General features: G+C 46.4%; 5 protein-coding genes across 5 annotated transcripts; 2 read left to right on the top strand and 3 right to left on the bottom strand.

The window, feature by feature from the left end:
* Positions 1–4071: 4071 nt before the first annotated feature.
* On the bottom strand, positions 4072–4660 carry F5891DRAFT_339022 (uncharacterized protein). Its single transcript, XM_041371415.1, has 2 exons — positions 4314–4660; positions 4072–4262 (listed from the first exon to the last, which is right to left on the bottom strand). Exons 1-2 carry the CDS (start codon positions 4515–4517, stop codon positions 4140–4142), a joined length of 327 nt encoding a protein of 108 aa, XP_041225651.1. The 5' UTR covers positions 4518–4660; the 3' UTR covers positions 4072–4139.
* A 943-nt stretch (positions 4661–5603) lies between these two features.
* Positions 5604–8487, bottom strand: F5891DRAFT_1228913 (kinase-like domain-containing protein; the record flags this gene model as incomplete). The annotated part of the gene is made up of 17 exons (XM_041369540.1): positions 5604–5897; positions 5953–6063; positions 6125–6154; positions 6205–6242; positions 6297–6327; positions 6384–6572; positions 6627–6689; positions 6739–6867; positions 6922–7095; positions 7150–7217; positions 7281–7491; positions 7553–7777; positions 7832–7869; positions 7930–7960; positions 8018–8200; positions 8250–8306; positions 8353–8487. The coding sequence occupies 17 exons, from the start codon at positions 8485–8487 to the stop codon at positions 5679–5681; spliced, it is 1932 nt and encodes a 643-aa protein (XP_041225650.1). The 3' UTR covers positions 5604–5678.
* Positions 8488–9096: 609 nt separating this feature from the next.
* On the top strand, positions 9097–10864 carry F5891DRAFT_1035898 (kinase-like domain-containing protein). The gene is made up of 8 exons (XM_041361817.1): positions 9097–9267; positions 9338–9440; positions 9511–9540; positions 9597–9782; positions 9834–9864; positions 9930–9967; positions 10022–10207; positions 10255–10864. Exons 1-8 carry the CDS (start codon positions 9182–9184, stop codon positions 10471–10473), a joined length of 879 nt encoding a protein of 292 aa, XP_041225649.1. The 5' UTR covers positions 9097–9181; the 3' UTR covers positions 10474–10864.
* A 37-nt stretch (positions 10865–10901) lies between these two features.
* F5891DRAFT_338912 (uncharacterized protein) lies at positions 10902–11648 on the bottom strand. The gene has a single exon (XM_041371413.1). The coding sequence runs from the start codon at positions 11371–11373 to the stop codon at positions 10948–10950; it is 426 nt and encodes a 141-aa protein (XP_041225648.1). The 5' UTR covers positions 11374–11648; the 3' UTR covers positions 10902–10947.
* An 812-nt stretch (positions 11649–12460) lies between these two features.
* Positions 12461–14204, top strand: F5891DRAFT_338924 (kinase-like domain-containing protein). Its single transcript, XM_041371414.1, has 8 exons — positions 12461–12626; positions 12703–12938; positions 12987–13049; positions 13094–13279; positions 13336–13366; positions 13417–13454; positions 13503–13715; positions 13785–14204. Exons 2-8 carry the CDS (start codon positions 12732–12734, stop codon positions 13974–13976), a joined length of 930 nt encoding a protein of 309 aa, XP_041225647.1. The 5' UTR covers positions 12461–12626; positions 12703–12731; the 3' UTR covers positions 13977–14204.
* The last annotated feature ends 566 nt before the right edge of the window (positions 14205–14770 follow it).

Below are 14770 nucleotides of genomic sequence, written 5' to 3'. Positions count from 1 at the left end.
TGATTCGATGTGTAGCAACCACGGTTATAGCGCAAAGAGCACACGAAACGGGCGGTCTACCATGGGACGAGCTAAAGCAACGAATCAACGACCAACATAGAGCAGCGGGACTACAACCAGCCTATGAGTTACCGCCACGAGAGATACAGAATCCTACCTTAGAAGAAACAAGAGAAAAAGGACCGAAAAAATGGAGGATCTGTCAGAATTTCGCGCAGCTTAACAAAATAACGGAAGTAGTCCCAATGCCGCAGGGGGATATATTAGCAAAACAACAGAGGTTAAGTGGTCAACGTTACATCTCAATTTTTGACTTCGCAGCAGGGTATTATGCGATAGAAGTGCCGGAGAAGTGGCGTCCATATTTAGTGTTCTACATCGAAGGAAGAGGGTACTTTCAATATCGACGAATGCCGATGGGAATTACAGGAGCACCGACAGCGTTCTGCGATACATTAGCAGAAAGGCTACACGATTTCCTAGTGACGCACTATATGGAATTGTTCATGGACGACGGAGGATGCGCGACAGGTACGTTTAGAGAAATGATGGATAAGCTAACAGTTTTGTTTCAACGTTTTCGAGAATGTCGATTTTCAATAGCTCCGAGCAAGACAAAGCTTTGCATGTCAGAGACCGAGTTCGCAGGAGGAACGATAGGAAGAGAAGGAGTGAAACCAGATCTAACAAAGCTGACAGCCATTGTAGACTGGCGACAACCCGAAGACGCACAGAACTTAGCCTCGTTTTTAGGACTAACAGGATTCTACAGAACGTTAATCAATGCATACGCGAAAAGAGAAGGCCCACTAAGAGATTTACTACTGCAAGCACCCATAGACAGCACAATGTCCAAAACAGCGTATCGACGAGCCATGAGCGGCTTCAAGTTAAGTACTATTTGGACGCAGGAACATACTAAAGCATTTTTAGATCTAAAAACGGCGATTACATCAAGACCAGTATTACACGCACCAAGATACGATGGGTCGCACTTCATAGTGACATCGGACGGATGTATAGAAGGCTTCGCAGCGGTCCTAGCACAGAGAATCAAGACGCGAACATCAGCAGGGAAATGGGTCGAACGTCTATATCCTCTAGGCTTCGCATCAAAACGGACATCAGCGACAGAAAAGAAGTACAAATCGTACTTACTAGAATTCGCAGCGCTCAAATTCGGGTTGGATAAATTCTCGAGCATCATCTGGGGATTTCCGGTCGAGATTGAAACAGACTGCAGGGCGATGAGAGACACGCTGCTGAATCCGCATCTGAACGTAGTACACGCAAGATGGAGAGAGGGAATATTAGCGTATCATATAGTGGACATAAGGCACGTACCAGGAAAGCTGAATGTCGTTGCTGATGGCCTTAGCAGAAAATGGGAAAACACCGCTCCAGTAGCAGGAGACGGAAACGAGTGGACGGTAAGCGAAGACTGGGAAGCAAGGATAGGACTAATTAACGACATCATGAACGTTACGACGGTGGACGCACAAGTAGACAAGCTTCGCACACGATTCGAGAACGAGCCAGTATTCAAGGAAGTCGTAGAAGCTATATGTAACCTAGATCAAGCCACGGAGATCAGAGAGAAACGGCGAGCAAGACACAGAGCAGAACAGTACGTTATAGAAGAAGGGAGGCTCTGGAAGCTACGAGGTGGCACAACGACGAGAGCCAGGACAAGAGTAGAATGTGTCTCGAGAGGAGAAGCCAAGGTACTAGCAGCACAAGAGCATGCAGAAGGAGGCCACTGGGGACGAGATGCGATCAAAATCGCATTACTGGACCGAATATGCAGCCCCAAGCTAGACGCGTCAATCCTAGATGCCATCAAAGACTGCGCAAAATGCAAGAACTTCGGACCGACGCACATAAATTCGCTACTAGAGCCAATAACCAGGCGGCACCCATTCGAACTGTTAGTTGGAGACTATCTCACCCTCCCGAAAGGGAAAGGAGGATACAATACGCTCGGCGTGTACTTGGACACGTTTTCGCAGCATATCTGGGTGTTTAAATATAAAACATCAGGTAGTGCAAAAACGACGATTGAAGGACTCAAGAACATCTTCAACGCATTCACAACACCGGAAACATTCATGGCGGACGGTGGCAAGCACTTCAACAACGAAGCAGTGAAGGACTTCTGCGAATCGAAGAAATGCAAAGTACACATCGTAGCGGCGTACTCCCCGTGGATCAACGGCCTTGTAGAAGGAACAAATAAGCTTTTACTACACGTTTTAAAACGCTTATGCGCACCAAGTTTAGGAGAAGATCAAAGTCAAGGACAAAAAACGACAGAAAGCGGCTTGACACAATCGTGGCCAGACCATCTGGAGGATGCGGTGCACGCTCTTAACTATCGATTATTGCCAGCGCTGAAATTTTCTCCAAAGGAACTTCTTTTAGGATTAGTAGTCAACACACCGAAGACGAATGTAGAAGAAAGCGCATCAGCGACACGCACTTCAGACCCACTAACTCAAATAGCATACGTCGAACAACAACGGTTGGACGGATATGATGAAGTAGTGCGACATGCGATCAAGAGGAAGGCAGCATTTGATAAAAAGTTGCTACAACGAGCGCCAGGTGAGGTTATATTTCGAATCGGACAACTAGTTCAAGTATATCGCAATGATTTAGATTATACGTTCAAAGCGGAACGAAAGCTCATACCAAAATGGTCAATCCCAAGGCGTATACGAGAGAAGATCCTAAACTCGTACAAGCTTGAAGCGCTGAACGGAATCCCAGTTCAAGGAGAGTTTAGTGCAAGACGACTCAGAGCATTCACCCCGAGAACGGGAACGAAGTTAGCAAGAGAACAAGAAGAGCATGAACGCAGAATCAGAGAGAGAGGAGACGACGACACGGAAGCAGATACAGAAGATAGAACGGAGAAAGAATCAGAGAAACAGAAGGGACATGAAGAAGAAGAGAACGACCAGACAAGAGACGAAGCGGATGAAGAAGAGAACGAATAGGACAATAGAAGTGATAGTAGGAAGAACGCCGAGGACGGCGTTGGTTGTTTTTTAGGGGGGTGCATGGACCGGGGGTCCCAAGGCATAGACCAAAGGAAGAGACATAGACAAGAGGCAGTTGGTCCTTCGGCGATAGCCATAGCTTAGTCAGCGACACGCGCACATAGCCAAACTCTGTTCATAGTGTAACACATCATCACGCATCATAGAGCTCTCCCCTCACTGCTTTCGTCCTAGTCCACCGGTATCGCAATGGCAACGTATGCTTTTCCAGTGATATCAGCCGCTCTAGTATCTGAATCAAAGCTCGTTCCGAGAAATGTTTAATGAAGCGATGCTCACAAATCAAAACTCATCCCTCTTGACCCGTTGCTTCTTCTCAAGCAAAACCACATTAAACACCCCTTGCTCTTTCTTCAAAAAGTCCCGTACAACTGCAGCCCGTTCTCTGTCTTCCAGCCTGTATACGTGTTCGTTTGACATCAATCCAGTGCCCACAGCTTGGACGTAGGTGAGGCCTTGCAGCTCGGGATGTACACTTGGGAGGCGTGCAGGATCGGTAAAGAAAGGTGATGTGTCGGTTAACGTTAGAGCTAAATCGATGGACGCTGGATGCACTTGATTGGTTGATAGCATGATGTCGTTGTTTCGGCGGCGAAAACCGCAGGCCTTGAAGTATCTGGGGACATGTTACGCTTAGACAAGCAAGTACTGCGGAATAAGGAGGTGGCGATCCCAGAAGCCCTTAAATGCACAGTTCAGCTTGTTGTCCGTTATACTAAGAGCTCGCGAGAGATGGAAGACCTCGCCAGCCGCATAAGATTATCCGCAGTAGGCCGAGGGAAATCAGGATGGCGATTTCGCAACCCTGTGAAGGAATGCTGCAAGAATGTACAGATGTCATTGTCCACATCTTCACCGTCTAATGAAATGGTGCCAGGAACGCCCTCCCCAGAAGTGTTCACCGGTATCTCGTACACCAGCGTGCGCATCTCTTCTTTTTGAATGGCTTTACGGATATGCTCTTCCAAGCGACTGGTGAGCAGAATGTGGATCACGGGAAGTTCAGGATCACAAAGAACTTCTCCGAGGAGGGAGATCAGATCAGCGATGGTTTCAGGTTGGCATTCATCGAGGGCATCAACAACAAACACCGGAGGCGGACACTCGCGCAGACCTGGATTGCAGGTGCCAGAGAGGGCGGCGAAATAACGCCATCATCTGGTCGCGAAGAGACTTGCTGGAGTCTAGAACCGCAGGATTCTCGCGGATAGCTTTGTTCACGTCCTTCTGAACGCTAGGAAAATTGCTCACAAGCTGGTAAGCAAGGGTCGCAAAGAAATGTCCGGTCGTGGTGCGTTTCGTGTGTTTGCGCGTGAAAAAGAATGTTCCCGAGAGCCTTGTTTCGGTTTCCGACTCCTCTGTCATCTTCAGACTCTTCATCCTCTCGGCCACAGTGAATGCCACGGCAGACTTCCCGACGCCTGCTGTGCCATGTAGCCAAATGATCTGGCTCATCTCTCGCTTGTCCAACAATCTGTAGATCAATTCGAGAAGGTTCACTCGGGTCTCTTTCAAGCATTTTGGATGGGACTGGCGTTCAGGGGAGTCATATTCAGCACCCAGGACAGCGACCTAGGACAGCTTCTCCCAAGTTCCTTCGGTCATTGCTAGAAGCTCGCCAGGAACTGTCAGTCGGGTCAGAGAGCGAGAAAGGTGATAAGGGAAGGAGATATTTACATCAATCTCACAGCAGAGGTTGACGATAGAATGCGACACAAAATGGGAGTCGGAATAGGTGGAAGTAGTACTAGTTCAGTTCAGCGGTGTGATTAGAAATTGTAATGGCGATGGCTATCTCGGAGGGGACAACATACGAAGTTAATTGAGGAGTCAATTTCTAAAATGTAACTTCGTTTCAAATCAAAGAGGTTTAAGTGGTGATGGCCGGTGATGTTGAAACGATCGAGCAACAAAGATATCACAGGATGCTTGCACACTAGAATAGGACGATTGATTGCGATTATATTCGAAGTCGATAGATGGCTCATGGTTGAACTTTGCAGTCGAGTTGAAAAGATAAGCGGGCGCTTGTCTCGCTGCCTGCAAGGTCCGACCAGCTGGAAGGCACGAGGTTGCGACAAGTTGCACAGGAAGTTTAGGGGAAGTACTAACCAAAATTCCGGATATTCCAGGATCGAAATATTCTGGTACGCGTACCGTCGACCATATCAAGGAGTCCAAATGCATCATCGCATGAACGTTTGCTGTATTATAAGCAATTGCCAAATTGCTGAACGTTAAACACCCGCGCAGCTGCAGTGAGCTTGAAATTCTTGAATGCATTCTACTGCATGATATCCCGCACCGATATATCCTTGAAGCGTCCTGCACCCGGTGTATTCGCACTGTATTGATTGAAGGGTTTAAATCATCATCAACTAGATCCTAGATGTCAAGAGCAGGCTTCGTCTTTCGCACTTAGTTGTAGTGGTACCATCCAGGCTGCTCCCACGTTAGGCTTTGTCGCAAACGGATTCCCATCACGTGCGAGAATGCTGTGCTCCCTTCCGCACATAGCCGTCCAGCGGTACTAAGTGGTTCCTCAAATGCCCGATATCTAATTACTGACATCTGGTTGTGACTATATATAACCCCAGACTCCAGTATGATACAGCTCTACTTTACAATGGACCGCGTAGATCTTGCAATGAAATCGTCGATCTTATCCATTATTGGCCGGTCCGTAGGAGAAACCGACAAGCAATGCTGGACGAATTTCACATGTTCCTCATGCATCTCCGGCCCGCAACGGACTGGATTCACGCCATTATGTCGCGCAGAAAGTACGCGCAGAACATCGTCCAGCCACCAGTATGGTAATTTTTCGGAGAGCACCTAAAAGGCATTAGCTGAAGTGGTGAAGTAAGAGTGATACATCAACTTAGCATACATGAAGCATGATGCATCCGAAAGAATAGATATCGGACGCATGACCGAGCTCCTGATCATCGTCGTCAATCAATTCCGGGGCCGTCCAGCGCAAAGCACCACAATGATAGGACTGAAAGAGTTCGCCGCACATGGATACGACTGAAGACAATCCGTAGTCCTGCGAGACGGACATTGTGGCGCTCATCAATTAGGACATTATTCTACATCCGCTGTCAGCAGGCTCCACCAGAATGACTTGGAAGATACTGACACTACTGAGATTGCCATGTATTATGGAATTGCTGTGAACTGTTGATGTAACTGATGAGGTGTACTTAATGGGCGGAATATCTCCGTACTTACGAAATTGAAGCCCAGCTGCGACATGAGATAGCTAGATCCGGGTTGAGGAATGGGCAGAAAATTTGTTCGACGAGCTGAGAAACGCACAAGCAAAAATTTCGTAGCGATTGGGAGGTTTTGATTCTTGACGCTCAGGTAGCTGGTCAACGACCCGTTCTCCATCCAAGGTAAAACCAAACATGGAAGGCTAGAACCGAAGCCAGTAGTAGTACCGTAGATAGGTAATAGATTTTCATGGGGGAGAGACATCCAGCCTTGCACTTCTTTCAGGATGATCTAGTATGTCTAGGGATCAGCGTTGAAATGTTTTTCGGCATTGCTGAGGCTGACTTTTTGAGCCTCCTTAATGTTCTCTTCATCGTCATCTCGTACCTTGATGGACTTGACAGCGACCTGAGGAATTATCAATACTATTAAGGATATAAATAGAAATTTGCTTGACCTTCTCCTTTTTGAAAGTCTTGTTCCGCAAGACACACTGAAAAGTATTGCCAAGCCCCCCCGAAGGTACGGCAAAGTCTTGCACTATCGTCAGCGAACGGGCCTCGATGATCGGGCCTTGTGTTTGAATCTGTTTCGAAACTTTTATTATGTTTTTTATTGCGGAATATAGTACAATTCTTACCGATTGCACGCTTTTACGGCGGAACAAATTCAAACTGAACTTGCGCGCAGGACTTTTCCCTTTGTCAGGAATATCAGGTATAGAACTGAGCAACGTAGACGCTATTTGTTCATTTGCATCAATAATGTGACTTGTCCCGGAAGCACGTGTCAAATGAAATGTGTTGGCAGTAACCTGAATGACCAGGAGTAAGTATTCGCATAGGAGCCTGGACAGAGGAATACATACTTTGTACTTGAGAGATGCCGTTGCTTCATCTCGATTGGAGCATTGGGTCGATCGATTTACGGCCGAGACTTTTTGATTTTGATCTCCAGAATCGCATTAGCTAACTGTCGAAGGCACATTTCGATCAATACCTTCCGACTGTAATTCTTTTCTGAGAAATTTCAGAATGTCATTTGTAGATGGTCGAGCACGAGGTCGTGAGAAACATTGTTGTATTAGTCGCCAATGGGCATCTGAAATCGGACTGTGGGTAGGCCTCTGTTGTGTACGTCCATTTGCGACTTTGATGACGATAGTTCTCCAGTGTTTGACATCAGACCAGGGTTCGTTTCCCGAAAGGACCTACGATGACAAAATGTCGCTATCAACATTTCGAATAGTTACGCACACATTAGAGTCATACTTTGAGCGCTAGACAGCCAAATGAGTAGACATCACTTCGAATGTCTGGTCGGATAGATGCATCAGACTCCCCCAAAATCAGAAGCTCGGGAGCGCTGTAGCGAATTGCTCCTGGTTGTGCACAAGACCGCTCAAGATATGAAAAACCCGTGATATCCCCGAGCATGGACGATAAGCCAAAGTCTGTGAGGACAGCCCTTTTTTCGTCATTCAGGAGTACGTTGTTCTGCAAGTAAGGTAGTAAGATACTGTTAAAACTCTCCAAGATAACCCGTCTTACTGGAGTTAAGTCACCGTGAACCACCGGGATGCCATGCACTACATCAAACATGAATATATATATGAGCAAGACGTAGACACAATGCATTGAATACACACGATAACGGAGACCCGACGCAATGTCTTGAAGCTGAATATCAAACTATTGGTAAGATAGGTGGGTGTGTTGTCAAGCAGAAAAGCTCACTAGGCGGAGGCGATCAGACAGAGAAATATCTTCGTATTTCTGGAGATAAGCTGCTAGCGAACCATTTTCGTACCAAGGGGAGACCATAGATATAGAGGGGCTAAAACCTCTTGCTATGCCTAGTAGTGGCAAGATATTCGCATGGACAAGTCTCTTCCACGTTCCAAGTTCACGTCGCAGCGCCTTTAAATGTAGTAAGCAAATGAGTCGGCAGTGTAATTTTGCAAATTACCTTTTCCTGTGATGCACCGGCCTCTCCAGATTGGAACCTGATTGCTTTGACTGCAACCTGGAAACATGAGATGTATGCTGGTCGTCGGTGCGAGTAACCGTACCATGTCATGTGTTGCACCAGTTTGTAGAGTGCAGCGCCAGATGTCACCAAACCCTCCTCCAGCTGAACAAAAAAAACAGGTGCGTGTGATACGCTCTGTGAGGTCGACAAGATCGCTGATCGACTGCCTGGACATTGCGAGGGTGGGATTTGATGAGGTGGGGGTAGAAAGGACCAGCGTCAAGATACACACCAAACCTGCCAGAGGTTCTATAATTTGCGTAAGGCAGTTTAAATAGATGTTACGCACCTCGTGTTCACTGGATTACGAATCTTGAAGGGAACTATACCTGGTATGGCGGCTTTCTCAGTTTTTATGTTTGACAGACCTGTTCTGCTAGCCGCCCATGTTGGTATGCCCCACTTTGATTTCTAGCGTATTGCCCACTAACGAAAAGAGTGAAAAAAGAGATCTAACTCCACCAGAAAGACGTTCATGCGTAGATACTGTGCTATCGAAATCAGTCATTTGTACCACAGTGGAAAATGAAACTGGGTTCGATCGAGTGCCTTGCCGAGTTGAATTTTCTGAGATGGCTGACACTAAACTCTACACTCCGCGGGGCAGAAGATAAAATCGCTGTGATCATGCAGCGGGGCCCCACGTTGGGCAGTGTAAAAAGTTAATCTCCTTCCGAACTGGGAACCGAGGGGGGGAAATTTATATGATTACACCAATTAAGTAAGTACATTGATAGCCAAACATCAATAAATACAGTTATCTCTTAAGATCTGGATGAGCCACACCTCTGCGGACGATCACGTTTGTTACCAAATCCTTCGGGGTCTGGAGGACTCCACACAGGCCCACATAGGTCTCCTGATCTCAGATGCCGCTACTCTATGTTCTTTTACGTGTTTGGCAAAGCTTGTTCACAAGTTCTAGGACCGACTTGAAGATTCAGAAGCACCATTCGTAAGCCTTAGCTACCGTCTTCTTGATCCTATCATAGATCGTTTAATACGAGAAATGCTTCGCATTCCAGGCGCAACCTCACTTCGAAAACTCAAAAATTAAGATTAATTGGCAAAACTCCATTGGCAAATGTATATCAGGCTGTATATTCTACCGCTACGACCTCCAAACTGGTTCGTGCTGGACAATCAAATGCCATCTAGTGTATTCTTACGAAAAACAGGTTGCTGTGAAGTCATTGAGGATAGAAATTTCGGAAACACGGAAGTCCAGGTTTGTAATTAATGTCTCGAGGTGATTCATAGATTATTCACGTTGCTATCTTCTAGGAGATATTAATCAGAGCTCATGTCTGGATGACGTTGCAACACGACAATATTCTTATCCCTATAGGATTCACTGATGGATTTGGACCGCTTCCGTCAATTGTGTACGATTGGATGTCGGGCGGGACATTGACCTCATACCTGGAAAAAAACTCTGACCGTCTAAATGTTCTAGCAAGCTTCAACCTGGCAAGTCTTGTCCACTCTTTCTGCTTGAACACGTCTAATTTGGTAAAGTAGATCAAGCAAGTAGCCGCTGGACTCTCTTACCGTGAGCACTACAGAATTCCACTTTTGACACACATCCCGACTCGGGTTTCTGAAAAATTAACGTAGTACACTACAAGAACATCATTCATGGCAATCTACATGGAGTGAGCCACCTTTATTTGTCACTGTGATTTTGTATCTTATTGCAATGCATTTAGAACAACGTCTTGATCGATATCATGGGTGTTGCATATCTTGCAGATTACGACGTTACTCCAGCACACCGAGGGCAACATATTCCCCCATCTGTGAGATGGGCAGCGCCAGAACGCTTTGACAGTAAAAACGTGGTCGTTCCCACGACCAAGAGTGATGTTTACTCTATTGGAACCATCATCTACCAGGTTCGTTGCGCTTATGATATTAGATGCATCGCTTGAAAATCTTGCAGATCCTTACTGGCCGTGAACCTTATTATGAGTTCAGATCAGGAAACAAGGTTTCTATCCAAATATTGAACGGAAACAAACCTTCACGATCGCATGATGCTCATATCACATGCCATCACTGGTCATTCATGGAAAAATGCTGGTCAGTCCCAGAAAATCGCCCATCTGCCGCTGAAGTGCTACACTTCTCTCAAACGGAAGTCGAGCTTCTCACCACATAGGCCTATGCGAGGAACTCACATCCACCTGCTCATTCCTTTGCTTGAAACTATTACACCCGTTTCTTAATACCCATTATTTGCTCTCATTACTATGGACTTCATGGGGTCATGGCCACCGGCGTTGTTTTTCTGGCAACACGAGGCCCCGTTATTATTATTCTGGATGACATACATATCGCACTTTTAAAAAACAAGTTTCAATCTATTGTAATATTTGTATGTATATTACACGACTTTTTACGTATATGTAGCTTCGAGATACTAGCACGGTACACCAAATCATGACTTCTACTTTCCTCTCATTACCTACTTGACATTCTTGTATACGTTAATGTTGTGCTGTTGATCAGTATGACACTGCTGCTTGTGAGACCGGGAAGTCAGGTGTGGCTAGCAACGGCTACCAGTACAACTAGGAACCTTCTATTTCAGCGCTTCAGTGGTCCTTATTTCCGAACCTAGCCAAAGCCAGCCCTAGTACTTCATCGTTGATGAATAAGACCTCATAGCCATGATGCACGACGCTAGAACATATGGCCTGCAAACACATAGCGCATTCACGGATGCGGTAAGCCAGACCGTCCTGGTCTTAGCGCGAAACCGAGCATTTAAGACGGGGCCACCTTCGAAAGGTAGATGACGGATGCGCTGCAATAACATGTCGATAGATGGTGTGCACGGGTGATAACCAAGAGACTTGATCGAAAGGGCAGACCACAGGATACGACAACAATCGAGCGAGTTACATGCGTAACAGCCCGGAAGGGAACAAAGGACCATAGCAACCTCAGCTCCATACACACAGATAAAATAGACGGACACAACCAGAAGGAAGGACCACATCCGAAAGAGTTTATTTGACAGCCACACAGGGCAAGGCAGTTCACGCCGAGCACACATGAAGAAAGTCCATCCAATGACATAGCACCCGACTCGGCGCGTAAACGACAGAAGTACAACAGAAGGAGACTGACAGAATCAGGACAGGTACGCTTCTTCGAAACAAAGGCTGAAGGAAGTCGGGGAGCCTCTATGACGAAAGACGCAGGCAAATCAGGAATGGATGTGGAATGATGGTCTTCAAGAAAGAAAGACCACGCAAGATCACCGCTGACCGCGGTAACATACAGAGCGTTAATATCGGCCACCTGAGAAGACCGATGGTAAACGGTGAGGCATGCAACACAGCGAATGAAAATGCACCTTGTTAAATAAGGGAGGGGAAGGAACACCAAATGGAGAGGACCTGTTTCCGTTCAGGCATCAAGTACATGCAGGATTCGATAAGGAACCTCCGGATGGATAACACAAGCCGCCGATGTGAAACCTGGGAGGGTGTATGTTTGACCAGGCCCTTTGAAGCTTCTCACATAGGTCTATCCGAAGTTTAGCAGGCCGAAAATCGAGACTAATTCGAGGCTTTTGGAAGGCCGATGTCTGTCCGAAGTTAGTAGATTTTAGAGTTCATGAACTCTCTACCATGTAAGGAAAAAACCGTTCGCGAGCCAAGTCGGTGCCCACTTCATCCAGTTTTGCGATGTGAGCTTGAGCTAGCACGCGAAAATGTCACACTTTGGCAGTCCTGGACAGACCCATATATAGTGGGCTTCAGGGGGGCTGGAAGTTCGACCGGTGTGAAGCTTAAGAACCAAGAGGTTACAAGACGGGTAATCATGGTACTGGTGCAGGATATACCATTGCATAGAACACTAGAAGGAGAAAAACGAGGGACTTTGAGAAGTCGAGGACCAAAGACAGACATTCAGGAAGATAAGGTAATGGGATCAATCCGTGTGCGGAGAAAAATAGGTCCTAACGTGGGAGTCGCAGAATAAGATTCTGAATTTCTGACACATGGCTGAGCCGCGAGCGCCTCAAATCTCCAACTTACATAATTACACTGCATTTTGGTTTCAGCCAATAAAAAATCGTTTATCGTTTACACAGCCGCAATATATATATGTAAGTACAGCTTTCACCTAATGGCCTACAGATTCCCCATGACCCAGCCTTTTTTAGTCGCTTTCGAACTTAAGGCCCATGAATCTAGTTTCGGCGCCTGCTTATCTCGTCCGTATCGCATCCCAGCATTCCGACGAAGTTGTGACTCACGACAGAGGTGCACAGCGATGTTAAATATCTTTTGTCTGAAGGTGAGTGTACATCTAAGCTGGCAAATCGACGATTCTCAGTGTTTCTAATCATGAAACAAACTTTTCATTTCATCAGATTGGCGGGGTCACTAGACTGCAAGTACTATGGCATTCTCTGTAAAAAAAAACGTCTTGTCGTGCTGGCCTGTCGGTCTAAAGATGGCACTGTATAGGTCCGATACGATCCAGGACAAATCGACAGAGGTCCCTCGAGCATGTATTTTCAGATATGATAGGTTTCCTCATCTCATCGGCGATTTGAGCGATGTCTACCGATGTACCATGGTTTCAAAGTCTCATGGAAAAATAGAGGTACCTCCTCCTTCTTTTATTCGTCACCGCCAATGAAGTTCACAACAGGTTGCTATCAAATCCTTGAGGATCCTTGATTCAAGCGAAGAAGCGATAAGAGTATTGCGCAAGGTACACGGCCACAGCTCACTCTATTCAGGCTAATCATGTTTCAGAGGATCTATGGCGAAGTGCGCGTGTGGACAACGTTGCATCATAAGAATGTACTTCGCCTTTTTGGGACGACCTCAGGATTTGGATCGCTCCCCGCATTCGTGACTCCTTGGATGGAGCGTGGATCATTGACGAACTATCTGTCTATTGAATTTTCTAATCTAATGGATGGTGACAAGTTCATACTCGTGGGTCCTATTGCCAAGTAATTCAAGCTGATCGCGTTGACAACTACTCCCTGTAGCTTGAACAGATTACGACAGCCATCCAGTATCGTTTGTGCTGGTCCATATTTTTCGCATACAGCTTTTGATAATTCCCACAGTTCACGACAGAAATGTCATTCATGGGAACCTCTCTGGGGTAAGGTTGTAACTCTGGACGTGCGTTTGACAAGCTAAACAATTACAGCACAACATATTGATCGATTCCAAAGGAAACGCTCACGTAACAGACTTCGGACTGTCGGCGATCCTTGCAGAATGCGATAGCTCGTCCTGCGAAACTTACTACCCGGGTTCTATACGCTGGGCCGCGCCTGAATTGATAGATCTTACAGATGAAGAAGCTGGAAAGCCGACTACCCGCTCCGACGTTTACTCGCTCGGTTGCGTAATACTTCAGGTACGCTACCTCTATTTTGCCTTGCAGTACCTGCATTTTGAAGTTACAATTCAGGTGCTATCCGGAAAGCTCCCTTATGATTGGCTGGCAGACCCTTTTCATATCATGGCTGCCAGACACAAGGGTATGCAACCCATGGCAGCAGACAGTTCAGTTGACAGGCGCCACGTACCCCTTCTTCAAGAATGCTGGTCAAGGTCATCTGACAGACCAACTGTTGACCACATTCTCAGTTATGTTCAAAGTGCATTGCCACCGTAGTGATTGCAGGCAGTCATTCTTGGATAATCGCTTCACGCCACATTCTCTTTTCGTATATCCGTATTTTTATTTAGGTAGTACTAGTCCCGCACGAGGTCTTTTATATATCGTTACCATACACACACCAGTAGTCTTCTTGAAAATATGTAGCTGCGTATCTTTTACTTACATAGATCCCGACATCACAATGGCAACGTATGCCTTTCCAGTGATATCAGCTGCTCTAGTATCTGAATCAAAGCTCGTTCCGAGAGACTGTTTAATGAAGCGATGCTCACAAATCAAAACTCATCCCTCTTAACCCGTTGCTTCTTCTCAAGCAAAACCACATTAGACACCCCTTGCTCTTTCTTCAAAAAGTCCCGTACAACTGCAGCCCGTTCTCTGTCTTCCAGCCTGTATACGTGTTCGTTTGACATCAATCCAGTGCCCACAGCTTGAACGTAGGTGAGGCCTTGCAGCTCGGGATGTACACTTGGGAGGCGTGCAGGATCGGCAAAGAAAGGTGATGTATCGGTTAACGTTAGAGCTAAATCGATGGACGCTGGATGCACTTGATTGGTTGATAGCATGATGTCGTTGTTTCGGCGGCGAAAACCGTAAGCCTTGAAGTATCTGGGGGTATAGTACGCTCAGACAAGCAAGTACTGCGGAATAGAGACTGACGACAACCTAGTAGATGTTACTGTCTCAGACAAAGTTGGCCAGTCCAATGTGAAATGTGTGGTATATTGTCACTCAGAATCAAACCCAATGTTCAAGTGATGAACTGAGTGAGTGATACGGTGTAAAGC

The sequence above is a fragment of the Suillus fuscotomentosus genome (genome assembly GCF_016647785.1).
Source record: "Suillus fuscotomentosus strain FC203 chromosome Unknown F5891scaffold_29, whole genome shotgun sequence".
Lineage (NCBI taxonomy): Eukaryota > Fungi > Basidiomycota > Agaricomycetes > Boletales > Suillaceae > Suillus > Suillus fuscotomentosus.
The sequence above is the reverse complement of the archived record's forward strand: the minus strand, read 5'-3'. Positions and strand labels throughout refer to the sequence as shown.

Coding starts and splice junctions, on each gene's coding strand:
- F5891DRAFT_339022 (XM_041371415.1), bottom strand. CDS start 4,517: ATGAGCCAGATCATTTGGCTACATGGCACAGCAGGCGTCGGGAAGTCT. Junction 4,263..4,313: donor CGACCCTTGCTTACCAGCTT/GTGAGCAATTTT, acceptor GCTATCCGCGAG/AATCCTGCGGTTCTAGACTC.
- F5891DRAFT_1035898 (XM_041361817.1), top strand. CDS start 9,182: ATGCCGCTACTCTATGTTCTTTTACGTGTTTGGCAAAGCTTGTTCACA. Junction 9,865..9,929: donor AGCCGCTGGACTCTCTTACC/GTGAGCACTACA, acceptor AAATTAACGTAG/TACACTACAAGAACATCATT. Junction 10,208..10,254: donor TTGGAACCATCATCTACCAG/GTTCGTTGCGCT, acceptor AAAATCTTGCAG/ATCCTTACTGGCCGTGAACC.
- F5891DRAFT_338912 (XM_041371413.1), bottom strand. CDS start 11,373: ATGTGTGCTCGGCGTGAACTGCCTTGCCCTGTGTGGCTGTCAAATAAA.
- F5891DRAFT_338924 (XM_041371414.1), top strand. CDS start 12,732: ATGGCATTCTCTGTAAAAAAAAACGTCTTGTCGTGCTGGCCTGTCGGT. Junction 12,939..12,986: donor AGTCTCATGGAAAAATAGAG/GTACCTCCTCCT, acceptor AGTTCACAACAG/GTTGCTATCAAATCCTTGAG. Junction 13,367..13,416: donor TACGACAGCCATCCAGTATC/GTTTGTGCTGGT, acceptor TAATTCCCACAG/TTCACGACAGAAATGTCATT.